Below are 22,865 nucleotides of genomic sequence, written 5' to 3'. Positions count from 1 at the left end.
TTTTAAATGGATAAATAATTAAAGTCTAATGTTCCCATTGGAGTATATAAATGTTATATATACCACATAATTTAAAAGCTCTCTAAGAAATTTTTAAGTCTTATTATTTATTTGTTTCTTTATTTTGCAGCCTTGCATTGCATCCTGAACGAGTACTGGTAGCAACAGGACAAGTTGGGAAAGACCCTTATATCTGTGTTTGGGATTCATATACTGTGCAGACCATATCAGTTCTAAAGGATGTTCATACACATGGTATAGCTTGCTTGGCATTTGACTTAGATGGACAGGTATGTGATAATTTTTTCCCTTTTTCCTAAATTATTTTTTTTAAATTTGTACTATAAGAAGTGGTTATAAATCTATAAATATTAAATTGGGAAGCAAGTGATAAAAAAGTATTTGTTTATCCAAGGGTGGAGGTGGGTAGGTAGAAATATATAATAAGAAAAATAAGAATAAGGAATTTTATTTCATCATAACAAGAACTTTCTCAATTGAATTAATTACTACCTTGAAATCCAAAGAGATTCTGATTCAGAAGAATATTACCTGGCTGTTATAGAAAATTATGTATAGTCATGCATCAATTAATGACAGGGAGATGTTCTAAAATTCGTTGTTAGGCAATTTTGTCATTGTGTGAACATCACAGAGTGAACTTACGCAAATCTAGATGGTATAGCCTACCACACACCTAAGCTATATGGTGTAGCCTCCGTCAGTTTGTCATTGACAGCATGTCATTATGTGGTGCGTGACTTCTAACTTTTCCAGATAGGGTATTTTAATAAGACAGATGGAAGATGTTTTAGGAAAATTAAGTTTTTCTAAGTAGAGCTGTATGTATTTTAATTTTCAGTTACTTTAAAAGTTATCTATTAAAATGAATTTTTATTGAAAATAATAAGACAGTTCCTATGAGTTATTTTTATACGAAATTAACGTTCAAAACAAAGGATACAATTATCACTCCACTGACTAGTCAGTTTCCAAATTATTATCTATTTCAAGTCAATGATTTTTAAAAAGTTAAACAAGCCTAGAGCTTTTTCATGGTGCTTTTATGGAAGTTGTTATACCTAAAACATATTCTAAAAATAAATAAGATTTTGTAGGTGTGCTTAATTTATAATCTTTTAAAAGTTTTATGTTAAAATTGGACTTTAAAATCATTTTAACTTTCAGAAAAATTTTAGTTATCTGCTTTTCAATTTATAAAATTATTTGTAGACCTAGATTTTACAGAAACATTACAGTGTGTTTTATTCCCTTGAAAATGATAGCCATTCATACTACTCTGAGGTATAGCTTCTTTGAGTAGCATAGATTAGTATGACTTTCTGATAAGAGATGACTTTCTGGTAAGGAATCTATAAAGACTTAACTGGAACCTCTTCTTTGGGGAAAAATGTGCTTCTAGGTTTAGTATCACTGCATAGCAGTGATTGGCAATTACAAAAACCTAATTCATGTCCCATTTTTGCTATTATCTTTCAAGTCCCTTAATGTCCTCATATCAGAATTTCATTTTCTTTTTTAAAGGAAAGAGAATATTCTTTACCTGTTACACGAGAGCATAAAATTTTATGAAACAAACCTACAAAGTTGTTTTTTAAAATCATTTATCATTTAAGGTGTTTTGAGACTCAAGATGTTTTAACTGTGAGTATCTGTATACTTTAAATAGAGATATTTTCTTTTTAACTTTGAAATTGCCCTTTTTAAATGTAATATATTGCATTGAGGAATTTATTATATGAGTATATCTAAGGAGAAATCACACCCATAGCTTTTTGACTACTTGAAAACCTCTAATTTTGCTTATTTTGAGCAATGTATAAGAAAAGTCTTGTGTACATGTATTTTATCATCACAAATCTTTATGAGAATGTGTTACTTAAAATTTTAAGCTTTTAAAAACATAAAAGCTAAAAGATATCGAGCACATACTAAGTGCCAGGCATTATGCTGAGCCTGAATTTTCTCATTTAATCCTCACAACTCCTCTATGAAATAGATACTGTTATTATCTCTATTTTACAGATAAAGAAACTGAGACTTAGAGAGGTTAAATAACTTGCCCCAGATTACACAGCTAGTAAATGGAGCCAGAGCGGGAACCCAGGTCAGTCATACTCCAAAGCTCATGTTTTTAATAGCAGTGCCCTACTGCCTCCCAAACATGTAACTTAGGAGGTGGTTTTTTATATTTCAAAAGGAATATATCCATTTTAAGTACAGTAAATTAAAATGTAAGGAACTGCTACCAAATAAAGATTAAGTTAAGAAGAGTATCTCTGAAATTATGTTAATGAAAAAATGCTTTAACTTAAAAAACATATTTAAGAGAACATATCTATTTGCTTATATCTATAAACTATTTATGGATACCAAGCAGGAAATATTGTATAATTTTTGCATTTTCTACTAGATTTGAAACTATAAGTAATCATTTTAAGATTTATCCAATGAATGAGTTTCCCAGTTGGTGGTAATGCTTTATGTTCTTTTCCCAGAGGCTTTCTTGGAAATGAATTGAATATCCACGCTAGTACTGGCAGTCTGCCTTATTGAAGATAATTAGGACCTGAAAAGTCTATTTATATAAATCCACATCAAACAGGGACTAAAATTCCATAGTTAATGCGACAGGGGGTAGGAGGATGGGAAATTTAACTGGTACTTTATCTTGAAAATATAACTGTAATTTATAAAAACATATTTCTCATGTTTAACAAAATTTAAGTTATAGTTGTAATTCTGCTAAATTATAGAATAACTGAGAATAAAGTAGATTTTATTTTAATCTAATTTTGTCAGTTATGTGCTGGACAAAATAAAGTATCAGTTTACCTTTGACTTTTGGCACATTATAAAGAGGATCATTTTTGTAAAAATATTACGGGGGGGTTCACTGGTTTTTCTAATGGCATTTTAGTAATCTCTTGATATCTAGACGTATCTCAAGTGTCTGTTGTATTATTCTTGAATTTTATTCTCTTCTATTGCCCTGCCACATCCTAACTTCTAAGGGCTTTATGTATGATTTGACCAGTTTTTATATTGAGCCCTGCATTTTCTGTATAATTTGTGATTTCGCTTTGTAACATTGTAACAATTCGTTCTTATATCAGGAACACTCATGCTAGAATCTTTTAAGTTTAATTGTTCTTTATTTGAATATGTTTCAAAATTTCAGGGACTCATGGGATGCTTCTAGTGTGTGTTAGGACATTTTTCTTATTTGAGCATTTGGTGTGCTAGAACTTTTTATAGATACTTCCAAGTCAATTAATGGACACAAATAAAATTGTGTTTGGGAATAGGAATTTGGGAAGCTGAATAGAGGCTTCTTTATTTGGTTTTCCTTCTCCCTCTCTGATTGTTACTTCTTAGTTAAATTTAAAGGAGCCTTTCTTTCTGTCTGCTTCGTAAATGTCAGTGTTCTTTAGGAGTCTGTAGCCTTCTTTTCTTTTCACAGTTTTACTTATTCTCTCTGGGTGATTATTTAGATTCATTACTTTAACTTCCATATCAGTTGACAGTGGCTCTGGCTTTTCTCCTCAATTCCAAATACCCCCTTCCTAAGAATGTTCTGTAGATATTCCATATTATTCATTTGAAACTGAATTCTCCCTTTATTCTAACTCTATCAAAAAACAAAGCCTATTCATCTTCCTGGCTTCTGGCCTACCTCTCCAGCCTTGTCACCTACTACTTCCTGGTTGACATTCCTCCCCTCAGCCATGTTGAATTGCTGGCACTTTCTTAAAAGCACCATGGTTTTCCTAATCTTCGGGTCCTTTAGTCTGAAATGCACTTTTGATACTTTTCTAACTGGCCATCTCTTATTCTGTCTTCCAAGATGTGGGTTAAGCATTACTTTTGCTGGAAAACTTTCTTTATCCTCTTCCTCACCTACTTTGGCTGGGTTAAATGTGAGAAAAGATGATAAAGTAAAAATGATAAAAAGCTAGAAAAGGAGATAGTATTTACTTTGTTGTTTCAACCTCTTCTTTTCTGTTGTTGCTTAACCTATTGCTTAGGGAGGTTGATTTTGGCCATGATATGTTTATCAAGGCTACAGAGGAAGTGCTGCAGGTCTGGTTTGCTACTGCCTGTACAGAGCTAAATGCTTTGAGGCTCTATTTGGATACATGGAGTTTTAAAGCTTTTGGCCAATTGTGGTTTGCTGTGTAGATGATGAGCTGAGCTAGAGAAAAGAGAAATACCTCTAGCTATGTCTCTTTGTACTTGTCTTGTAAAATTTTAATTTCTACACAGAATACTATAGCAAGAGGTAGATATCTCTGTTCTAGTTAGATATTTGCTGATATCCTCTGGTTCCCCAACATTAATGACTCAGGAGGAGCAAATTATCTCCTCTTGTTCTCTTTGCTTTCTGCTAGCTTGATTTGATGGGAAGCCATAACAAAGAACTATTTGTTCTACCCATTTGGGGGCTGAAATAGTAATTTAGCTTTGTAGAAACTGTTTCTAATTGGGTACTAGATGGCATTTCTCATTTGGACAGGTAGCAGGCATGGATTCTTAAAGCTAATTATGGTTCTGGTAAACTAATAGTAATAATAATGATGATGATGACAATAGCAAACATTTATATAACATTAACCATATGCAAGTCACTCTTCTCACTCCTTTATACTCATATATGTGTGTATGTTAATTCTCATGTTACCCCTATGAGGTACTTTTATTATTTCCATTTAACAGGTGAGGAAAGTAAGGTACAGAAAGGCTAATGATTGCCCAAAGTCACATAGCTGGTAAGAGATGGTGCTCAAACCTAGGCATTCTGGTACAGAATCTGTGCTCTAATTGTTATAGAGTTTATCGAACTGGTTTAGTTCGATAAACTTTATAACAATTAAAGGTAGTAAATATTGTAAGCTTTGTGGGCCATATGGTCTTTGTTGTAGCTACTCATCTCTGCATTGTAGTGTGAAAGCTTTCATAGACAACATGTGAAAGGATGGATGTAGCTGTATTCCAGTAAAGCTTTTACAAAGGTAGGGTACAGGTGGGATTTGGCATGAGGGTATTAATTTGCTGACCTCTGCTATAAACCAGTACTTTTCGAAGTATGTGTTATAGGTTGTTCTTCACATTTTACTTGTGGTTTCTTCTTTGTGCTTTCATTTACTTAGACGTATATTATTAATTTCCAAATATTTGGAGGATTTTCTGGATAACGTTCTGTTATTTTAATTTAATTCTGTTTTTCTCAGAGAACTATTCAGTATTTAAATTTTAAAAAATTGTTGACACCTCCTGATCCAGAATTTTGTGATCTTCGTGAAGTTTCGTGTGCACTTGGAAAGGATATGGAAAAATGTATCTGCTCTTTCCTTTTAATTAGGTTCCTGGAACTGAGAGCCTGATTTTTAGAAACCCGCCCCCCCCCCACCCCCTTCAGTTTCATTCCACTAAGTTTCTGTCTTCCTAAGTCTCTGTTCCCATGAGCAGGGGGAGCTGGCTGTACCCAGAGTGTAACATCGTAACTGTTTCCCTCCCTTAGGCCAAGGTTTCTGTCTCCCTAAGTCTCTGTTCCCCTGAGCAAGCTGCACATGGAATGCAACAATTGTAACCATCTTCCTAGGCTAGGCCAGATGCCAATCTTAACCCTGTAAAAGACACCCAACTGCCTCTTGGCGCTGTCATCATTTTAGGCTCAGCCTGGCAGGTCCGCTTGCCACTTGCTGGTAAAATCTTCTTTTCTTCCTTTACCTGGCTAGCGTCTCCTGCCTTGGCAGCCTTACACCTTTCTCCCCCTCTGTTTATTGTGCTATTGTTGTCATTCATTTTATTTCTGCATATTTTGTAACCCCCATAGTAACTGTTGTTACTTTTGCCTTGAAAAGTTAGTTTTTAAAGAAATTTAAAAATGAGAAAAATCTTATTTACATATTTACCACTTGGGTAGTCTTACGCATATGTGTAAATCAAGTTTCTGTTTGGTATCATTTTCCTTCTGCCTAAAAAACTTCCATTATCATATTTCCTAGTACAGGTTTGCTGACGAAGTTTCTCACATTTTGTCTGCTTGAAAAAAGGCTTTGTTTTGACTCAGTTTTCAAAAGATATCCTTGTTTTGGCAGCTGGCCAGTACAGGGATCCAAACCCATAACCTTGCTGTTACAAGGTGGCACTCTAACCAGCTGAGCTAACCAGCTAGCCCTCAGAAGAGATCTTTTTAAGTATACAAGTCTTCTTTGACTTTTCCCCCCTTGGCACATTAAAGCATTAAAGAGGTTGCCTGTTGTCTTCTGACTTACATCACTTCAGATAAGAAATCCAAGATAACTTTTTAGTCTTTATTTCTCCATACCAAATTGTCTTTTTTGTCTGGCTGCTTTTAAGATTTTTCTCTTTAGTGCTGGTTTCAGCAATTGGATTACCATGTGTTTTGATGTGTGTTTTTTCTGTGTGAATGATTATCTTGCTTGAGATTTGTTGAGCATCTTATATTTGTTTGTTTATGGTTTTCATCAAATTTAGAAAAATTTGGCCATTATTATTTTTTTTTTTTCCTTTTTCTTTTCCTTTTCCTTTTTCTTTCATCTCCTTTTGGAGCCACAATTACCTACCTGTATGTTAGGCCACTTGATATTTTCCTAAAGGTTACTGAGGCTCTGTTAATTCTTTTTTCCTTTTTCTTTCCATGCTTTATTTTGGATAGTTTGTGTTGCTATGTCTTCAAGTTCATTTATCTTTTCATCACTGTCTAAACAGCTGTTAATCCTTTGGAGTGAATTTTTATATCCAGTAATGTAACATTTATTTTTACAAGTTTTATATGTTCTTTTATATTTTCTATTTCTCCTTTTACTCTTAGTATATTTGTTTTAAAATAATCCTTGGGCATCTTGAAAATTTTCATTTTAATGGTGTCTACTAATTTTTTTTTTTTTTTTTTTTTTTTTTTTTTTTAAAAGATGACCGGTAAGGGGATCTTAACCCTCGACTTGGTGTTGTCAGCACCACGCTCAGCCAGTGAGCGAACCGGCCATCCGTATATGGGATCCGAACCCGGGGCCTTGGTGTTATCAGCACCGCACTCTACCGAGTGAGCCACGGGCCGGCCCGTGTCTACTAATTTTAATCATCTCTGTAATTCTTGGATCTGTTTCTATTGACTGATTTTTTCCTGGTTATTGGTCACATTTTCCTATTTCTTCATATACCAGTAATTTTTTTATTGGATGCTGGACATTATGTATTTTACATTTTGAATGCTGGATTTTGTTGTATTTCTTTAAAGCATTTTGACATTGTTCTGGCAGTTAATTAAGTTCCTCATGGGTTGGTTTACTCCTCATAAAAAGCTTGCTTTCAAGCTTTTTTGGGGCAGAACCAGAGTAGCTTTTCCTGTAGGACTAATGGTTTACTAAGGTGCACTACTCCTAGAATCTCTAATGAATAACCCGTAAGTTCAGAGCTATTTCCATCTGGCTACTGGAAATTTGAGTGATTCCTGACCCCTTGTAATCTCTCAGAATTGTTTGGCTTTAGTTCCCCAGTAATTGTTTTTTTGTCAGAATTTCTTCTTTTCATGGCTTCACACATTTTACTCTATGCATGCAGAGATTGGTGTTCTCAAATCTGACCTACAGACAGATTTTCTGGAGCTCTTTCTCTGCTCTGCAAATTCTAACCATCTTGGCTTTTCTGAACTCTAGGCTTTGTCTTCTCAAATAAGCAAATCTACAGGACTCTATTTGGTTTCCACCTTTATGTGCCATAGTCTGGAAATTGCCTCCTAGATGAAACTGGGGTGATTCCAGGACTCTCCTTGTTTATTTCCCCCTCTTTCAGGGTTCACAGTACTTCACTCCCTGTTACAAATGTCTGAAAACATTTGTTTCATATATTTTATGCAATTTCCTAGTAGTTTATGGCAGGGAGACAAGCTCAGACTCTGATACTCCCTTGGTTAGAAGTCTGTCTTTCATGTTTCCTAACCTCTCTCCTATTTTCCATTTCACTTTCTCCTCTTTTCAATTGTCTTGTTATCTCTCTCTAATCTTCTATTTTACTCTTTTGTTGAGTTTTTAATTTTATTCAGTTTATTTTCTATTTCTAGAAGCTCTGTTTGCTTCTTCAAATCTCATTGGTTACTTTTTATAGTCTTCTAGCCTTGACTCATATTGCAGATATTTTAAAGCCTTACTTTTATTTCTCTATTCACATTAAGCTTATTTTCTATTGTTTTTCTGATAATTCCAATATATGATGTTTTTTGCAATGCTGATTTTGCTGTTTGTTGTGACTTGCTGATTCTCACTCATGGTCTCTTTTTCACACTTATTTTTATTGAATTGCTACCTGGAAGAATTCTTTGAGGGATGGATTTAAGCTGCAGTCCTCCATGTAGAATGCATATTTTTCTGGGCCACTTTGTTGAAGTTGCTTGAAAACACAGCCAACCCTTAGGACAACTCTGAATGAAATTTTCCACTTGAGAGATTCATGATTAATATGAGTTTAGGCCATACAACCGTGTGAAGGCTGCTTGTGGTTACAATGTTCAGGGAGCTTTTTCTCCCTCTTCGTGCATTGCTGCTCCTTTTTAAAAAGGGGGTTATTTCTTATTGTCTGTTACTCTGAGGGGTTCTCTGCTTTAGTCAGAAGCCTGCAATTCAAATCCCCACCTTGGGTAGGCCCTAGACTTTATCTCCTGTTGATCTTTATCACCACAGCACAAAAATCAGGGATACCAGGATTCATTTAATGCCTTTAGTGTTAACTAGATATAGGTGCTCCTTTACCCTCCAGGATTCCCACTGGAAATCACTTTGTTTTTGTTCTCAGATTTCTTAATTCTTTGACAGCTTAGCAGTGCATTTAGAAAGATGTTTTTACGTTTTATATAGTATTTTTAGTTTTTGGCAAGAGACATGTTTAGGATATTTTGTCAATCCTATTGTTAGAAATGGAAGTCTCTCTTCTGTTTCTTAATGTGAAGAACCGTACACATATGCAAATGTTAATGAGATGAAATACATCCAGTCTTTGTTTTTGAGGTCTATAAAATATAGATGTGTAAGTGTTTATAAAACCCATGAGTAGTATTTATTTGCCATTTATAATTTGGTTCCTCTCATTTGTTTGCCTTTTTATTACCTCCTGGACTTCTTGGACATAATTCAGCGATTGGTTTCAGTTGGACTTGATTCAAAGAATGCAGTTTGTGTTTGGGATTGGAAAAGGGGAAAGATGTTGTCAATGGCTCCTGGTCACACAGATAGAGTAAGTATTCTCCTTTCAGATTTCTAGTGAGTACTGGATGGGAAAGGATGGAGGAGATTTTATTCTTCTGTGTGTTTTTATTGCCAGACAGGTCATATATAATTAAAATTTTATAATTTGTAAAAAATCATACAATTATAAATACCCATAAAAATCTTACAGTGCATGTAAAGTAGCACTCAGAAACACGATTTAATATATATAATGTGAGCACAAAACTTTTAAGGCAGTATTTGCTTCAGTAAAACTATGCATTTGTTTTTTTTATAGCTTTATTGAAATATAATTGATATACAAAGGACCACACATATTTAATGAATTTAATGAAACTGTACAATTTGATGAATTGCAAATATCCATTATTCACATCTCAATTTAAAAATGGAATGGTTTGTACTATAAGTTAATTTTGTTTGACTCATAAACAGTAAGAACTGTAAATAAATATTTGGTTACTTTACATAAGTAGTTCTGTGTGATAGAAAGTTATAAAGATGTTCCTATTTCTAGCTGTGTAATTGTTAAGTGTATGTTCCATTCAGAATCTCTCCTTTGTAGAAAGTATACAGATACTTGCCTCGTGCCCTAGTTCTGTTGAACCATTCTTATTTATTGACCAAATTAAAAAAAAAAAATTACAGGTAAATAGAGGTGTTAAATTTTACTTTACTACTTGTTTCATATAGTTCATAAAAACTAAGAAATAGTTTTTATCATTTTAATATTTATTTTACATAAGTTTTTGAAGTGTGGCATTCTGATTATTATTTACTGAGGAATATTATTTTACTATAGGTAGGGGCTTGGGCCACTTCGTCTTTTGGACAGGATTCTTAAATGATTCTGGAAATAAGCATTTTAACCACGAATCTGATTTGTTTACAGATATTTGATATTTCTTGGGATTTGTACCAGCCGAATAAGCTTGTCAGCTGTGGTGTAAAACATATCAAGGTACTAGAAAAGTCTTGTTTTATAATAGTCATGTTTAGTTTTTGCTGCTAAGTACATATAACACTTTTAACAATTTAGGGTAAAATAAAAAACAAACAAAACCCCGAAACAATTCAGGTTAGTTTTAGAATTTTGACAGTACTTATTTTTAAAGTGTCAATGTTTTTAATGTTCTTATGTTCAATCTAACAAATACTTATTGTGTGGTTACTTCAAGACATTGTGAGGGATATAGATATGAATACGGAATTAATAAACCACTCTCCATAAAGGAATTTATAGTCTAGTGAGGTAAGATTTACTGTCTTTATATTGTTTCTTCATATTTTACTTACAAAGTAAAATGTGGGAATAAGAAACCAAATAAACTAAGAATTTTTCATTCACGGAGATAGAATGTTGTGATGGAAGCAACATGGATAGAGTTGACTTTGCCACTTATTAGCTGTTTAACCTGGGATGAGTCATTTAACTTCTTGGAGCTTTTCTCACATCTTAAAACTGTGACTGCTTTTATCCTCAAAGAGTTGGTGGTTAAATAAGGCAGTATATGTTCAAAAGCTTGACATAGCACCTAGCATATGGTCAGCTTTCTGGAAGCGTTATCTTTGCCTTTTTTTATATGTTCTCTCTGATTTGACCTCAGCCTTGATAGCCATTATTTACTGTGCTTATGAAAGCTCTGGGTTTTGTTTTATAATTATAGTTCAGGTTTCGAAGCCCACAGAGTCAGTGGTGATATTCATCCTTATGTTTATAGTTGCTTTTAAATCACTGGTGCAAACTGGAAATACTTGCTTTTCTTCTACTATCCGATATGACTGTTTCTGATAACAGTTAATTCCTAGTAAGGTTCTGTGTTCACATTCTTTCTTTTGATAGGCCCGCCTCCATCTACATTTTCTCCAATGCATCTTTAACTGTTGCTGCAATTCTGGTTTTGATATCAGGTGTTGATTTGGTAGATGGAGTGTATTAAATTGTTATTTTTTTTCTACAAATATTTATCAGCAAAGATTCTGTGCTAGGCTTTAAGGAACATGATGTGAGCACTGTGAGAGTACAGATAATATTTGACACTATACGAGGGGTCTTCAAAAAGTTAATGAAAGGATTCGTATTATCTTGTAGTTCTATTTTTCCACAAACATTTTGTAGTACCGTTGTATTAGATGGTTAATAGATGATTGGCAAATTAATTATCAATAGAGAGTTCCTGAAAAGTTCCATTTTCATCTTCTCAAATAAGCTAAGCGAACTATTTTAATTATGAGTTACATTTCCTTTTATTTAGTAGAGGCAATGAATAGTATGGTAGTTCTTTTTGCAGACAGCACATGTGAGGATACTAAGTTCCAGAGATAATCGAGAACTGCACTGTCCAGTAGAGTAGCCACTAGCCTATATGTAGCTATTTATATGTAAATTAAAGTTAAAATAAAATAAAATTTAGAATTCATTTCTTTAGTCACATTAGCAGCCATACTTCAAATGCTCAAGAGCCATGTGTATCTAGTGGTTACTATATTGGAAAGCATGTATATATATATATATAGACAGAGAGAGAGGGAATATTTTAATCATCACTGAAAGTTCTTTTGCACAGTACTTATCTGGATTCTAGAACAATGGTTCTTAACCTTTGCTGAGCATCGAAATCATTTGAATACCTGCACCTCACTCTTAAGAGATTCTGTCTCAGTTTATCTCAGTTGGGGACCCAGGCATCTTGTTTTATAATTTCCCCAGGTGATTCTGATGTGAAGCCAGTGTTGGGAATCACTGATTTAGATGAAAATCATAGATTTAAATTGGGTGCTGAAAAGAAGAGAACCAGCTATTTCTATACACAGTAATTATGAGCTTTCAAGTTGTAAAATTTCATTTATTTTGAAGTATTAACTATTTGACTGGATAAGTATCATAATTTCTGGTTCTTTGAGGATTCAGGTTTTAAAATATAAGTATATAATATAAATATTTTAAATGATAATTTACTTATTATATAGTTGAATTTATTCTCTGGATCTAGTTTCTTTGTGAATAACTATTTAATGTATTTTTACCTGCCCTGCCCCATTTTTTTTAATTTCTCTCTGCAAATTATGAAAATTTACCTGAATCCATTAATAGAGCTGGTCATAAAGATTCATGTTTGATTTCCCTACCTTCTCCCAAGAATGAATAAATCGTTCCAAATGGGCATCTATCTTATTTTTAAGCTTTACAAGCAAAGGAGTTACTCAGCTTTGAAAATATCAATGAGAGTAATGTACTAATCTGGTTTTTTTTTCTATCTTTGCTGTTTCCATCAGAGATAGATTATCAGATTTGGTCCTTTTTCCTGGTAGTGTATGGTGTCTTGTCTTCATTTTCATTGCTAACCTATTCCCAACTTTTTTACTGAAGTTTTATGTAGATTTTTTTCCAGAAAGCTAAGGAAAGAGCAGCATATTTGTAAAATAGTCTAGTTCAACCCCCCTTTCCTTACAGATAAGAATTGAAACCAGTGACTTAATTGCTGTAACATAGCTTTCGACAACACTAGGTTGAGAATGTGAACATTGAATGCTATTGTGTCCTAAGGCAAATTTTTAGGTAATTTCTAGTGTGCTGCTCTAATATAGCATCGAAGTATTGGAAATGTTTTACATTATTTTATAAGCATTCTTTTGTAATTTGATTATACTATATACCTTTTAGTTCTGGAGTTTATGTGGAAATGCTCTGACCCCAAAACGAGGTGTTTTTGGTAAGATGGGTGACCTTCAGACAATATTGTGCCTAGCCTGTGCAAGGGATGAATTAACATATTCTGGTGCACTCAGTGGGGATATATATGTTTGGAAAGGAATCAATCTTATACGAACAATACAAGGAGCACATACAGTAAGTATGTTTAAATTTTTTTTTAATTTGTTTTTTATTGGAACATAGTTGATTGTGCATATCTGTGGGGTACAGTATTGAATACCAATACATGTGAGCAATATGTGATGTTCAAATCAGGATAAATGGTGTGTTCATGTGGAGCTAGGGCTAATGTCGGAATCCTGCCGATGTCACCAATTGTCGCGCTCTTAATGCTGTTTGTGACACCAATTGTAAAGCTACACAACTACGCCAGTTGCCAGGCTCTTTTACCTGCCTGTAATCCTGAACCAACTGGGCCAATTGTTGAGCTAGGGCTGGGTCTGGAGCTCACAGACCCCTCAAGCCCATTCACAGACTGGGTCACAAACCCTTCACATGCCAGGCTGGGTCACCAGACCCCTTACACACTGGTCTATAAGCTAGGTAACTGGCAGACAGGTCCTTGGAAGCTGTAGGTTGGAAAGCATGGCCGTATGCGCGGCGGCCACCGGAGGCACTAAACTTCCAGCCAAGGTCGCAGCGCAGCGCAGGCACATAGACTCCACCCACACAGAATCTGCCCACAAAGAATGCTGTACCACCCTGGACCTGACCTAAGGGGAGGGGAGCCTGATTAAATTATTCTGTTTTCCCAACAATTCATCATTATGCAATGTAATCAGTTTTTGTATACTTCTAGATGTTAACCACTTAACCTTCTTAGAACAACTGCATACTGTAGCATATTGTTTTTAAGAAGTTCAGTTGCCTGAAAAATGCTATTCTATCTGAATTAATTTGCCTATTTGTTTTCAAGATTTCAATGAAGGAATATTATACAATTAGATTTATGGATATTTATTAAATTAGTATAATTAGTATCTTGTTAAAACCATTGCTTTGGCATGGTTTCTTTCTCAGAATAGTGTTGAATAAAAGCTTCTTGATTTCAACCTAAAAGTATTCTAGATCAACCATAGTAGCATAAAGCTAGTGCTCTGGAGACTAACTTACCAGTTGGAAATCTGGGTATAGTTCTACAAAAAAAAACTTCAAAAAAATAACATTGATTTATAGAGTGGCAAAGAGATTTAATTTTTATACTTCATGAGATTTTTATATAAATAAGTTATCAAATCAGAAAAAGTAATCTGTTAAAACTTTTAGTGTTTTTTAATTTGAACTTTTTAACAAGTGGCCACCCTTATAAAATGAAAGGAGCTAGATAGCACAGAGCCGCCACATTGTTAGCAATAAGATCTTCCAAGCAGAAAAGTCCTGAATACATGAAAGCACCACTTATGGTGTGTTGGACTTGCAGAGGGAGAGAACATATGTAGGGATACAAAGTGGAATGGGGAAAGGGGGATGGGGAGGGAGGTCAGGGATAATTGAGGGGATAATTGGGTGAGGGACACAGGGTATAATCACAATTTGTGGTAATGGACATGCTGCCAGTATGGATCTGGCCCTCACATCTTAGACACGAGTGGTGACAATTTGCTTTGTAGCCCATGAATATTCAAAAAAAAAAAAAAAAGTTTAATAAATAAATAAATAAAGCAGCAGTTATAACAAGACTTGCTTTACAGCAAATGCTTGAACAGCGAAAATACCAGATTTTTTTTCACAAAAGTTATGACAGTTCACATTCTCATCACTGGTATATAAAAATACTAGTTTCCTCCTCATAATCATCAGCACAGAATGTGCCAATGTTGCAAATTTTTGCTTATCTTCTGCATGAAAAGTCATAACTTCTTGTTTGAATTTTGTTTCCTGTCTATTTGTAAAATTTCACATATTTATTGATTACTTGAATTCCTTTTCTATTAATTGGCTTTTCTTATCCTTTGCTTTTTTATTGTTGAATTTTCTTTCCTTTATTCGTTTGTATATTAAGAATATTAACCTCTTGACAGTCATATACATTGCAGATATTTCCAAAATGTGTTTGTTTTTGCTTATATTTTTTCTGATATGGAAAACTTTAAGATTTTTCCTTTATGTCTTGTTAGTGATCTTCGATGCTTTACATTAAAAAAATTATTTTTTCAGGGCTGGCCCGCGGCTCCCTTGGGAGAGCGTGGTGCTTGCAACACCAAGTCAAGGGTTAAGATCCCCTTACCGGTCATCTTTTAAAAAAGGAAAAAAAATTATTTTTTCCTGGTGGTTGGCCATATGGGGGTTTACCCTTGATCTTATTGTTACGAGTACCACCTTCTCCCAAGTGAGATAACTGGCCAGCCCCATTTAGAATTTTAAGTCCATCTGTAATTCATTTTTACTTATGGCATAAGGTTTAACTTTATTTTCTTTTATGTTTTTTCCATATCACTAAATACCATCTTGGTTATATATTAAGTTCCATGGATTTATTTCTAGATTTTCTTTTATTCTGATGTATTTGCTTATTCATATCAAAATATTGTTAAATAGGTTTCTGTCTTCATATAGTACATGTTCTTAAAAAACATGTTGTTCAATTATTTTATGTCCTCTTCTAGGCGGGAATTTTTAGCATGAATGCTTGTGAAGAAGGCTTTGCTACTGGTGGCAGAGATGGCTGTATTCGTCTTTGGGATTTAACTTTCAAACCAATTACTGTGATTGATCTCAGGGAAACAGACCAGGGATACAAAGGTAACAATAAAATGTCTCATTACTAGGAAAACTCTAAAATGTCCAAGGATTGTCTCTTTATTTCAGTAAACATAAATGTATGTTGTGTAAAGATAAGTAAAACTTACATTTGCCTCATCACACTATATACATTTCATTGAAATCCTTCTGTTGAGGAAAAATTTTGCCATAGAAAGTTTAGGTTCACTGTTAGGATGAAGATTCTTTCATGTGTCTAATGTCTACTATAATAGGACCTACAGAGAAATGGGACAGGCACTTACTTTGGTAACCTTGGGTTTTGAAAATATTTTACTATTAGAATGCTAAATATAACTATTTAGCAAATAATCTGTAATATGTTGGGGGTTGGGGGAACTTTCATTCAGGCTTACTTGAATATGTATAGATATGTTTTTCCTTCATCCAAATTTTTCAGCAAGTGAGAGATATTTTTTCTTTGGGGGATTTAAAAAAATTGATATAACAAAATAGGATCTTTCACTATAAAAATTGACATATTGTTCACTAGTATGGTATCGTATTACAAGAGTAGGATTGGAAGTTACACAGGTCTGTGTTTAAACCATATCCCATTCACTCATAAGGTATGGGCTAGTAATTTAGCCTCACCTGTAAATTGAGGATAATAATAACTATCTCATAGAATTGACTGATTGAATACTGTATATGTAAAATGTTTAGAAGAATGGCACATAATTAGCACGTGAGAGTTAGCTGTTATTCTACTTTCATTAGTTTTGCTGAGCATTCTTATACTTTAAAGCTTACAAAATAATTTGATACTTATTTGGTCCTCACAAGAACATTCTATATCTTTATATTGGCCATATTATATAGATGAGAAAAATAGGAGCTTTCCTAAAATTACAAAAGGGATTGAAGAGCATGCAGAAAAAGTAAAATTCTCTCAATGATTTTTGAGCAGATTGAAGAAATGAAATACAGACGAGTGAAAAGTCAAATTATTGTAAGAGGAAAATAATAACAATACAATTCTATAAAGGTAGTTCCTGAGTAATTATTTATTGAAATCTGCAGATTGTAAGTGTGGTAAGACTTTGGCCGAGGAAATGGTCAGACTATGGCTGGAGTTGTCTAACAAGGAAGAAGGAAAAAGAGAGTATATCTTGAAGGATGGGTAGAAATTAGGTATATAAAAAAAGAGAAATATCGTTCAATGTAGAAAACAATAATGGACAATTGAAGAAAATCTGAGTGTGGATCAAGGACTTGCATATTTCTTCTATCTCACATCTAAGGTATAAAAGGTACAAAAATTAATTTTGATTTAGGAAGGCTGGCATTATATTATTACAGCATTGATATTAAATACAATTCACTGTTTACTAGGTTTGTCTGTGAGGAGTGTATGTTGGCGAGGTGACCACATTCTAGTTGGAACACAGGACAGTGAAATTTTTGAAATTGTGGTGCATGAAAGAAATAAACCTTTCCTAATTATGCAAGGACACTGTGAAGGTGAACTTTGGGCACTTGCTGTCCATCCTACTAAACCTTTGGCCGTTACTGGCAGTGATGATCATTCAGTCAGGTAAGCAAATCATAAAGTAATTGCATAGGCTGGAATTATTCTGAGATAACCATAAAACTTTAAAAAACCTTAGATTTATATTTTGTCAGCTTGTGGTATAACAAATGAACATAATTAATAGATACTTGGAAATCAATAGAATTAACCACTATTAATTATATATATTTTTTTTGTTTAAATATGTGATATGGACTTTGTTACAAATCAGAATAGACAACACTGTCTACACCTTTTTAACAGCCATATAATATTTCACTGCATGGATATACTATAATTTATTCAAGTAATCCATTACTGGTGGAAGTTTAGGATTTTCCATTTTTATGTATTTAACAAATACAATGCTTGCAATTATATATTTAATTTTGTACATGTGTAAATATGAATATCCCTATGATAAATTCTTAGCAGTGTTCAATGGATATATGTTTTAAATTTTGATAGATAATGCCTTACACAGAGTCAACAGGTTTACACACTTACAGTCAATGTGACAGTGCTTGTTTTCTCACCCCTTGCCAGAACTAATTATTACCCCAAAAGCTGAAAAGTTATATTTTGAAAATATGTATTTCTCTCATATTTATGCATATTGAGTATGTTTTTATATGTTTAGAGGACATTTGTATTTCCTTTTCTGTGACCTGTCTGTTCAAGCTCTTTGCCTATTTTCTGTTAGTTCGTTGGTCTTTTTTCTCTAGTTGATTTAAAATATGATCTAATAATATCTGTCGACATATTAAAGAAATTAGCCTTTGTCTATGATAGTGGTTCTCAAAGTATGGTTCCTAGACCAGCAGCATCAGCATTACCTAGGGACTTGTAAGCAATACAAATTCTCGGGCCTTTTCTAGTACCTAATACTGGCAATTCAGCAATATGTGATTTAGTAAACCTTCCAAGTGACTACCATATACACTAAAGTTGAAGAACCATTGGTCAATGATAGATGTTGAGGTATTTTTTCCGGTTTGTCATTTGTCTTTTTTTTCACATTTCATCTTTAAAAATTTCAGTTTGTATCTTTAAAAGATATCTCTAAACATCCCCATGATGCTGTTATCACACAGCATTCCTTTAATAAAATATCCAGCCAATGTAGGAATTCCCGATTGTCTCGTAAAACATTTTTATGGTCTCTTAGAATTACGATCTAAATAAGGTTCATATATTGCAATTGTCGAGGTGTCTTTTAAATCTCTTTTATTCTATAGCGCCTTTTCTTCTCGTATTCTTTTCTTCTTACAGTTTATTTGTGGAGGAAACTAAGTCTTCACCCTGGATATGGCTAATTGCATACCCATAGTGTATATTTTAACACATTCTCTGCTCCCTGTATCCTCTAAACTGATAGTTAAGTCAAGAGGTTTGATGAGATGCAGTTATGAATTTTCACCAAGGATATTTCCTAGGTGGCGATGTGTATGCCTGTTTGATGGTATGTAATGCGTAGTCTCCCTTTTTTTGTATTAGCAGCCATTGTTGGTTATTGTCTAAATCACTGTTTCTCAACTTTTTTTTAATAATGAGACTTTTTAGACATTTTTTCTTTCTTTTTTTTTTTTTTTTTTTTAAAGATGACCGGTAAGGGGATCTTAACCCTTGACTTGGTGTTGTGAGCACCACGCTCAGCCAGTGAGCGAACCGGCCATCCGTATATGGGATCCGAACCCGGGGCCTTGGTGTTCTCAGCACCACACTGTCCCGAGTGAGCCACGGGCCGGCCCTAGACATTTTTTCATAACTACACCCTCTCTCTGTGAAATTTCAATACCACAGACAGCTGTGTATCTATTTTTGTATTGTAGCCCTTTAGAGGAACACAAACCATTGTAATATTTAAGATTTTTCACCTCTAAGAACTCAATTTTATCCCCTTTGTGGCAATATTGTCCCTGTTGAAAATGCATGGCCTAGATCTATTATTTTATTATGAGTTTCAAATGGTAGTATTCTAATCTTATCATTCATTATTCATTTGTTAGGTATAATATTTATGTAAAGAAAATTTTCCCTCACCAACTGTATTAGCAGAGTTCTCCAGAGAGACAGAATTGATAAGATATGTATACAGATGTATGAGAGGGAATTTATTAGGGGAATTGGCTTACCCAATTATGAAGGATGAGGAGTCCCATGATAGGCCATATGCAAAGTGGATGCTGGTAGTGTGGCTTAGTCCAAGTCTGAAAGCCTCAGAACCAGGGAAGCTGATGGTGTGGTTCTCAGTCCGAGGCTGAAGAGTCTCGTGATCTGATGTCCATGGACAGGAGAGCAGTGTGTGTCCCAGCTCCAGTGGATAGGAGATTCACCTTTTCCTCAATTTTTTGTTCTCTGATGACCCCAAGCAGATTGGATAGTGCCCACCCATATTGAGAGCAGGTCTTTCCCACCTTGTCTATTCAGGCCCACATGCTAATCTTTTGTGGAAACACCCTCACAGACACACCCAGAAAGATTGCTTTACGGAGATTCTAGGTATTCCTTAATCTAATCAAGTCACCACCTAGAATTAACCGCATCAACTATTTGGTTATCTTGCATACAATTTGTAAGGGAAAGGCAGAAAAGTTTAAAGGACGAGTCAACACCAGTTGATGATCCACCGGAGAGGGCTCGTTTATTAGGCAGCACACACACATATATATAGGGCTTTAAGGGAAGGCTGATTGGCTTAAAATACAATCCCTACTTAGCATACCGCATGGGGCTTGGGGTGGGTGTGGCCGAGAAGGATCAGGGTGTGATCCCTTGGGGCATTTGGGTTCTTACAAAAGTGCTTAATTCTTCCCCTACATTTACTAGTTTTAAAAACAAGTAGTTGGTTCTCTAGAATCCTTTGTATGTACTGCCTACATTTCTTGCCATTTTTTTCTGTAGGATTATTGATCTTTTTCTCGTCTATTTTTAGAAGCTTTTTACAGTGCTATGAATATTAACTCTTTGTGATGTAAGTTGCAAATAATTTCACTAGTTTGTTACTTGCTTTTTTACTTTGTTTAGGTTGTTTTTTTCCATGCAAAAGATTTTATTGTTGTTATTTTATTTTATGCAGCTGAAATTAATCAATATTTGCTTTTGTGACTTCTGAGTTTTTTATCATAAAGAAATCTTCCCTAAAAGTAATTACAATTTTTTTCCAATTTATTCTTCTAATACATTAGTGGTTTTATTTTTTATGTTTAATCTGTTTCCTTTATGTTTTTCTTATGTTTAATAAAGTTTCCTTTAGCATAAGGAGTGAAGTGGGAATCCAAGCTAATTCTTTCCAGATAATTACTAATTTTTTTTCTCAATTTTATTTATTTTAGTGTTTTACAGTGTGTGGTTTCAATGCATGCATATCTTGCACAATGATTCACTTAGGGTAGATAACATAGTTTTGTCACCACTAGTTTACCCTTATCTTTCCCCCACCTCCACCCCTCCCAAACTCTGGTATTCTATTCTCTACTTCTTTTTTTAAACACGCAAGGATTAATATCCTTATTGCAAAAAGAACTCTTAAAAATGAATTAGAAAAATCTAAGCTGAAATTTGTTGAAGGACATGGGCAGATAACATACACACCCAAAGAAGTAAACTTGGTTAATAAGTATCTTCTAGGATCTGGTCATGCGCAGGGGCGCAGCTGTCTCGGACCCCCGTCTCTCAGTTTCCCAGGCACTGGGCCGGCTCCATTGCTGGCCTGGATATGCGGCAGCTGCAGAAGGGCTAGGGCCTGCAGCCCCGTCTCCTGGGACCCTCCAGGTGTTGACTGGCTTCCTTCGCTGGCCTGGATGTGCCACCCAATTTTTTTCTTTTTGGTATGCTAATTGTAAGAACCCAAATGCCCCAAGGGATCACACCCTGATCACATAAGCCCTTCTCGGCTGCACCCCATCATGGGGCTGGTTGCCCTTCTCTTCCACATTCTCCTTCCCGCTGGCGTGAATCGCAGGCCAATCAGCTCCCCCGCAAGCCCCATGCGGTATGCTAAATAGGGATTGTATTTTAAACCAATCAGCTTTCCCTTAAAACCCTATATATATGTGTGTGTGCTGCCTAATAAAACGAGCTCTCTCCAGTGGATCGTTAACTGGTGTCGACTCGTCCTTTTCACTAATCAATCGTGCCATTTACTGACATTGTGCCAGTTTATTTTATGGTGTGGGGATGTCACAGCTCTGTGTCTATTTGGATACTTGCTGTCTGTTTGTGTCTATTTGGAAACTTATGTGCTTTGCTAGGAACTGTTTCCTTTCATGATAGAACTATTATCAGCTGCTGCCTAGATGCTGAAAAAAGGGCAATTGGTCTTCTTAAAAGTAATCACTCATACTTCTTTTTCTGTTATTCGTGGACATTTTCTTTGGAAAGAACTCTTCCAATGAAAACAACTAAAGATACTGGTTAAAATGTAAATAATCTTAAGAGCTTCAAAGAACTGACAAGATAGTAAGGAACTGTCCAGCCGTTTTGTGAAAGAAAATGTAGTATAGGAGCATCAGTGAGCCAAGGACACTTTTGCCGTGAGGGCATTTTTCCCTTGGGTAAATTTGAGCTTTGTTTATGGCTTTCTCTTGGGGCACAAGGGACAGACAAGACCCAAGGCCCTCCAAAGGAGAAAAGTCCAACATGCAACTATTAGAACTATAGATTAAGCTAATATATATATATGTATATATATGTGTGTGTGTATATATATGTATGTATGTATATCTGCTGCGGATTTGTGTGGGAATGGAGTTCTTGTTTTGATAGCACAGAAGGTGTATAAAGCAGCTTGATGTTAATTGTTATTCAAACAACATTAATTGTTAATGCATAGTGTAAGTTTCACATGTAAGTGCTTCTTTTGCCTTGTTCGCTTTTACTTTTTGCCTTTAGGTTGAATTTACTAAGAAACGATAGCAAGTCTGCAGGAAAAGTTAATTTCCAAAGCTGTTCAGTGTTTAATAATAGTGGTTCAAGGCAATTCTGGTTGTTCAGAAAATTTTCAGTTTTGGCTCTGAGATCAAAAAATCAAAACTTTACCATTGCTAAGTCATTAAACTGCTTTGTGGTAGGGCAAGTCAGGATTTTCAGCTTCTATTTTTGTTAAAAATTCACAGGACTGACAATGGTTAAATCCACAAGAGCAAATGAAGTTCACTGTTAACACTATTGGTTCAAAAACACTTGAGAGAGTGAATTTTTTTTGCAAGGTACCTGGTAAAGAATAATACAATGAATAATCACAGGCTTTAAACACCTTACATTTTCACTATCTTCATAAATTTATTTAAACCATTTGTTCCATACAATTTTTTTTTTTTTTTTTTTTACCATCATCAGTTATAACTCATCTTAGCAGATTCCAGTTTAGGTTGTACTGAATTAGTATTTTCTCAATGTTTTTGGAAATATTCTCACCTTTAGTTGTTCCACGCAGACTAATCATAGAATCTAATTCTTTAATAACTTCAAACTTGCCATTGACTCCTGAACAAATTGGCATTGACTCCTGAATAAACAACTAAGTAGTATAGGTAACATCTGTTGATTCATCAAGATTCAAGGAAAACCACTCAAAATTATTTGCCTTGTTTTTAAATTAATTATTGGT

At 34.5% G+C, this 22,865-nt stretch overlaps 1 protein-coding gene across 2 annotated transcripts in view; it reads left to right on the top strand.

Annotated features, from left to right (window-relative positions):
• EML5 (EMAP like 5) overlaps nucleotides 1-22,865 on the top strand; it is a 155,994-nt gene that overhangs the window by 26,802 nt on the left and 106,327 nt on the right. For both annotated transcript variants that reach the window (XM_063088986.1, XM_063088985.1), the window contains exons 2-7: nucleotides 131-290; nucleotides 9,175-9,273; nucleotides 10,159-10,227; nucleotides 12,931-13,116; nucleotides 15,588-15,723; nucleotides 17,077-17,278. In XM_063088986.1, the coding sequence (XP_062945056.1) occupies nucleotides 131-290; nucleotides 9,175-9,273; nucleotides 10,159-10,227; nucleotides 12,931-13,116; nucleotides 15,588-15,723; nucleotides 17,077-17,278 (852 nt within the window). The remainder of the gene's footprint in view (nucleotides 1-130; nucleotides 291-9,174; nucleotides 9,274-10,158; nucleotides 10,228-12,930; nucleotides 13,117-15,587; nucleotides 15,724-17,076; nucleotides 17,279-22,865) is intronic.

The sequence above is a fragment of the Cynocephalus volans genome, chromosome 3, assembly GCF_027409185.1.
Source record: "Cynocephalus volans isolate mCynVol1 chromosome 3, mCynVol1.pri, whole genome shotgun sequence".
Classification (NCBI taxonomy): Eukaryota; Metazoa; Chordata; class Mammalia; order Dermoptera; family Cynocephalidae; genus Cynocephalus; species Cynocephalus volans.
The sequence above is the reverse complement of the archived record's forward strand: the minus strand, read 5'-3'. Positions and strand labels throughout refer to the sequence as shown.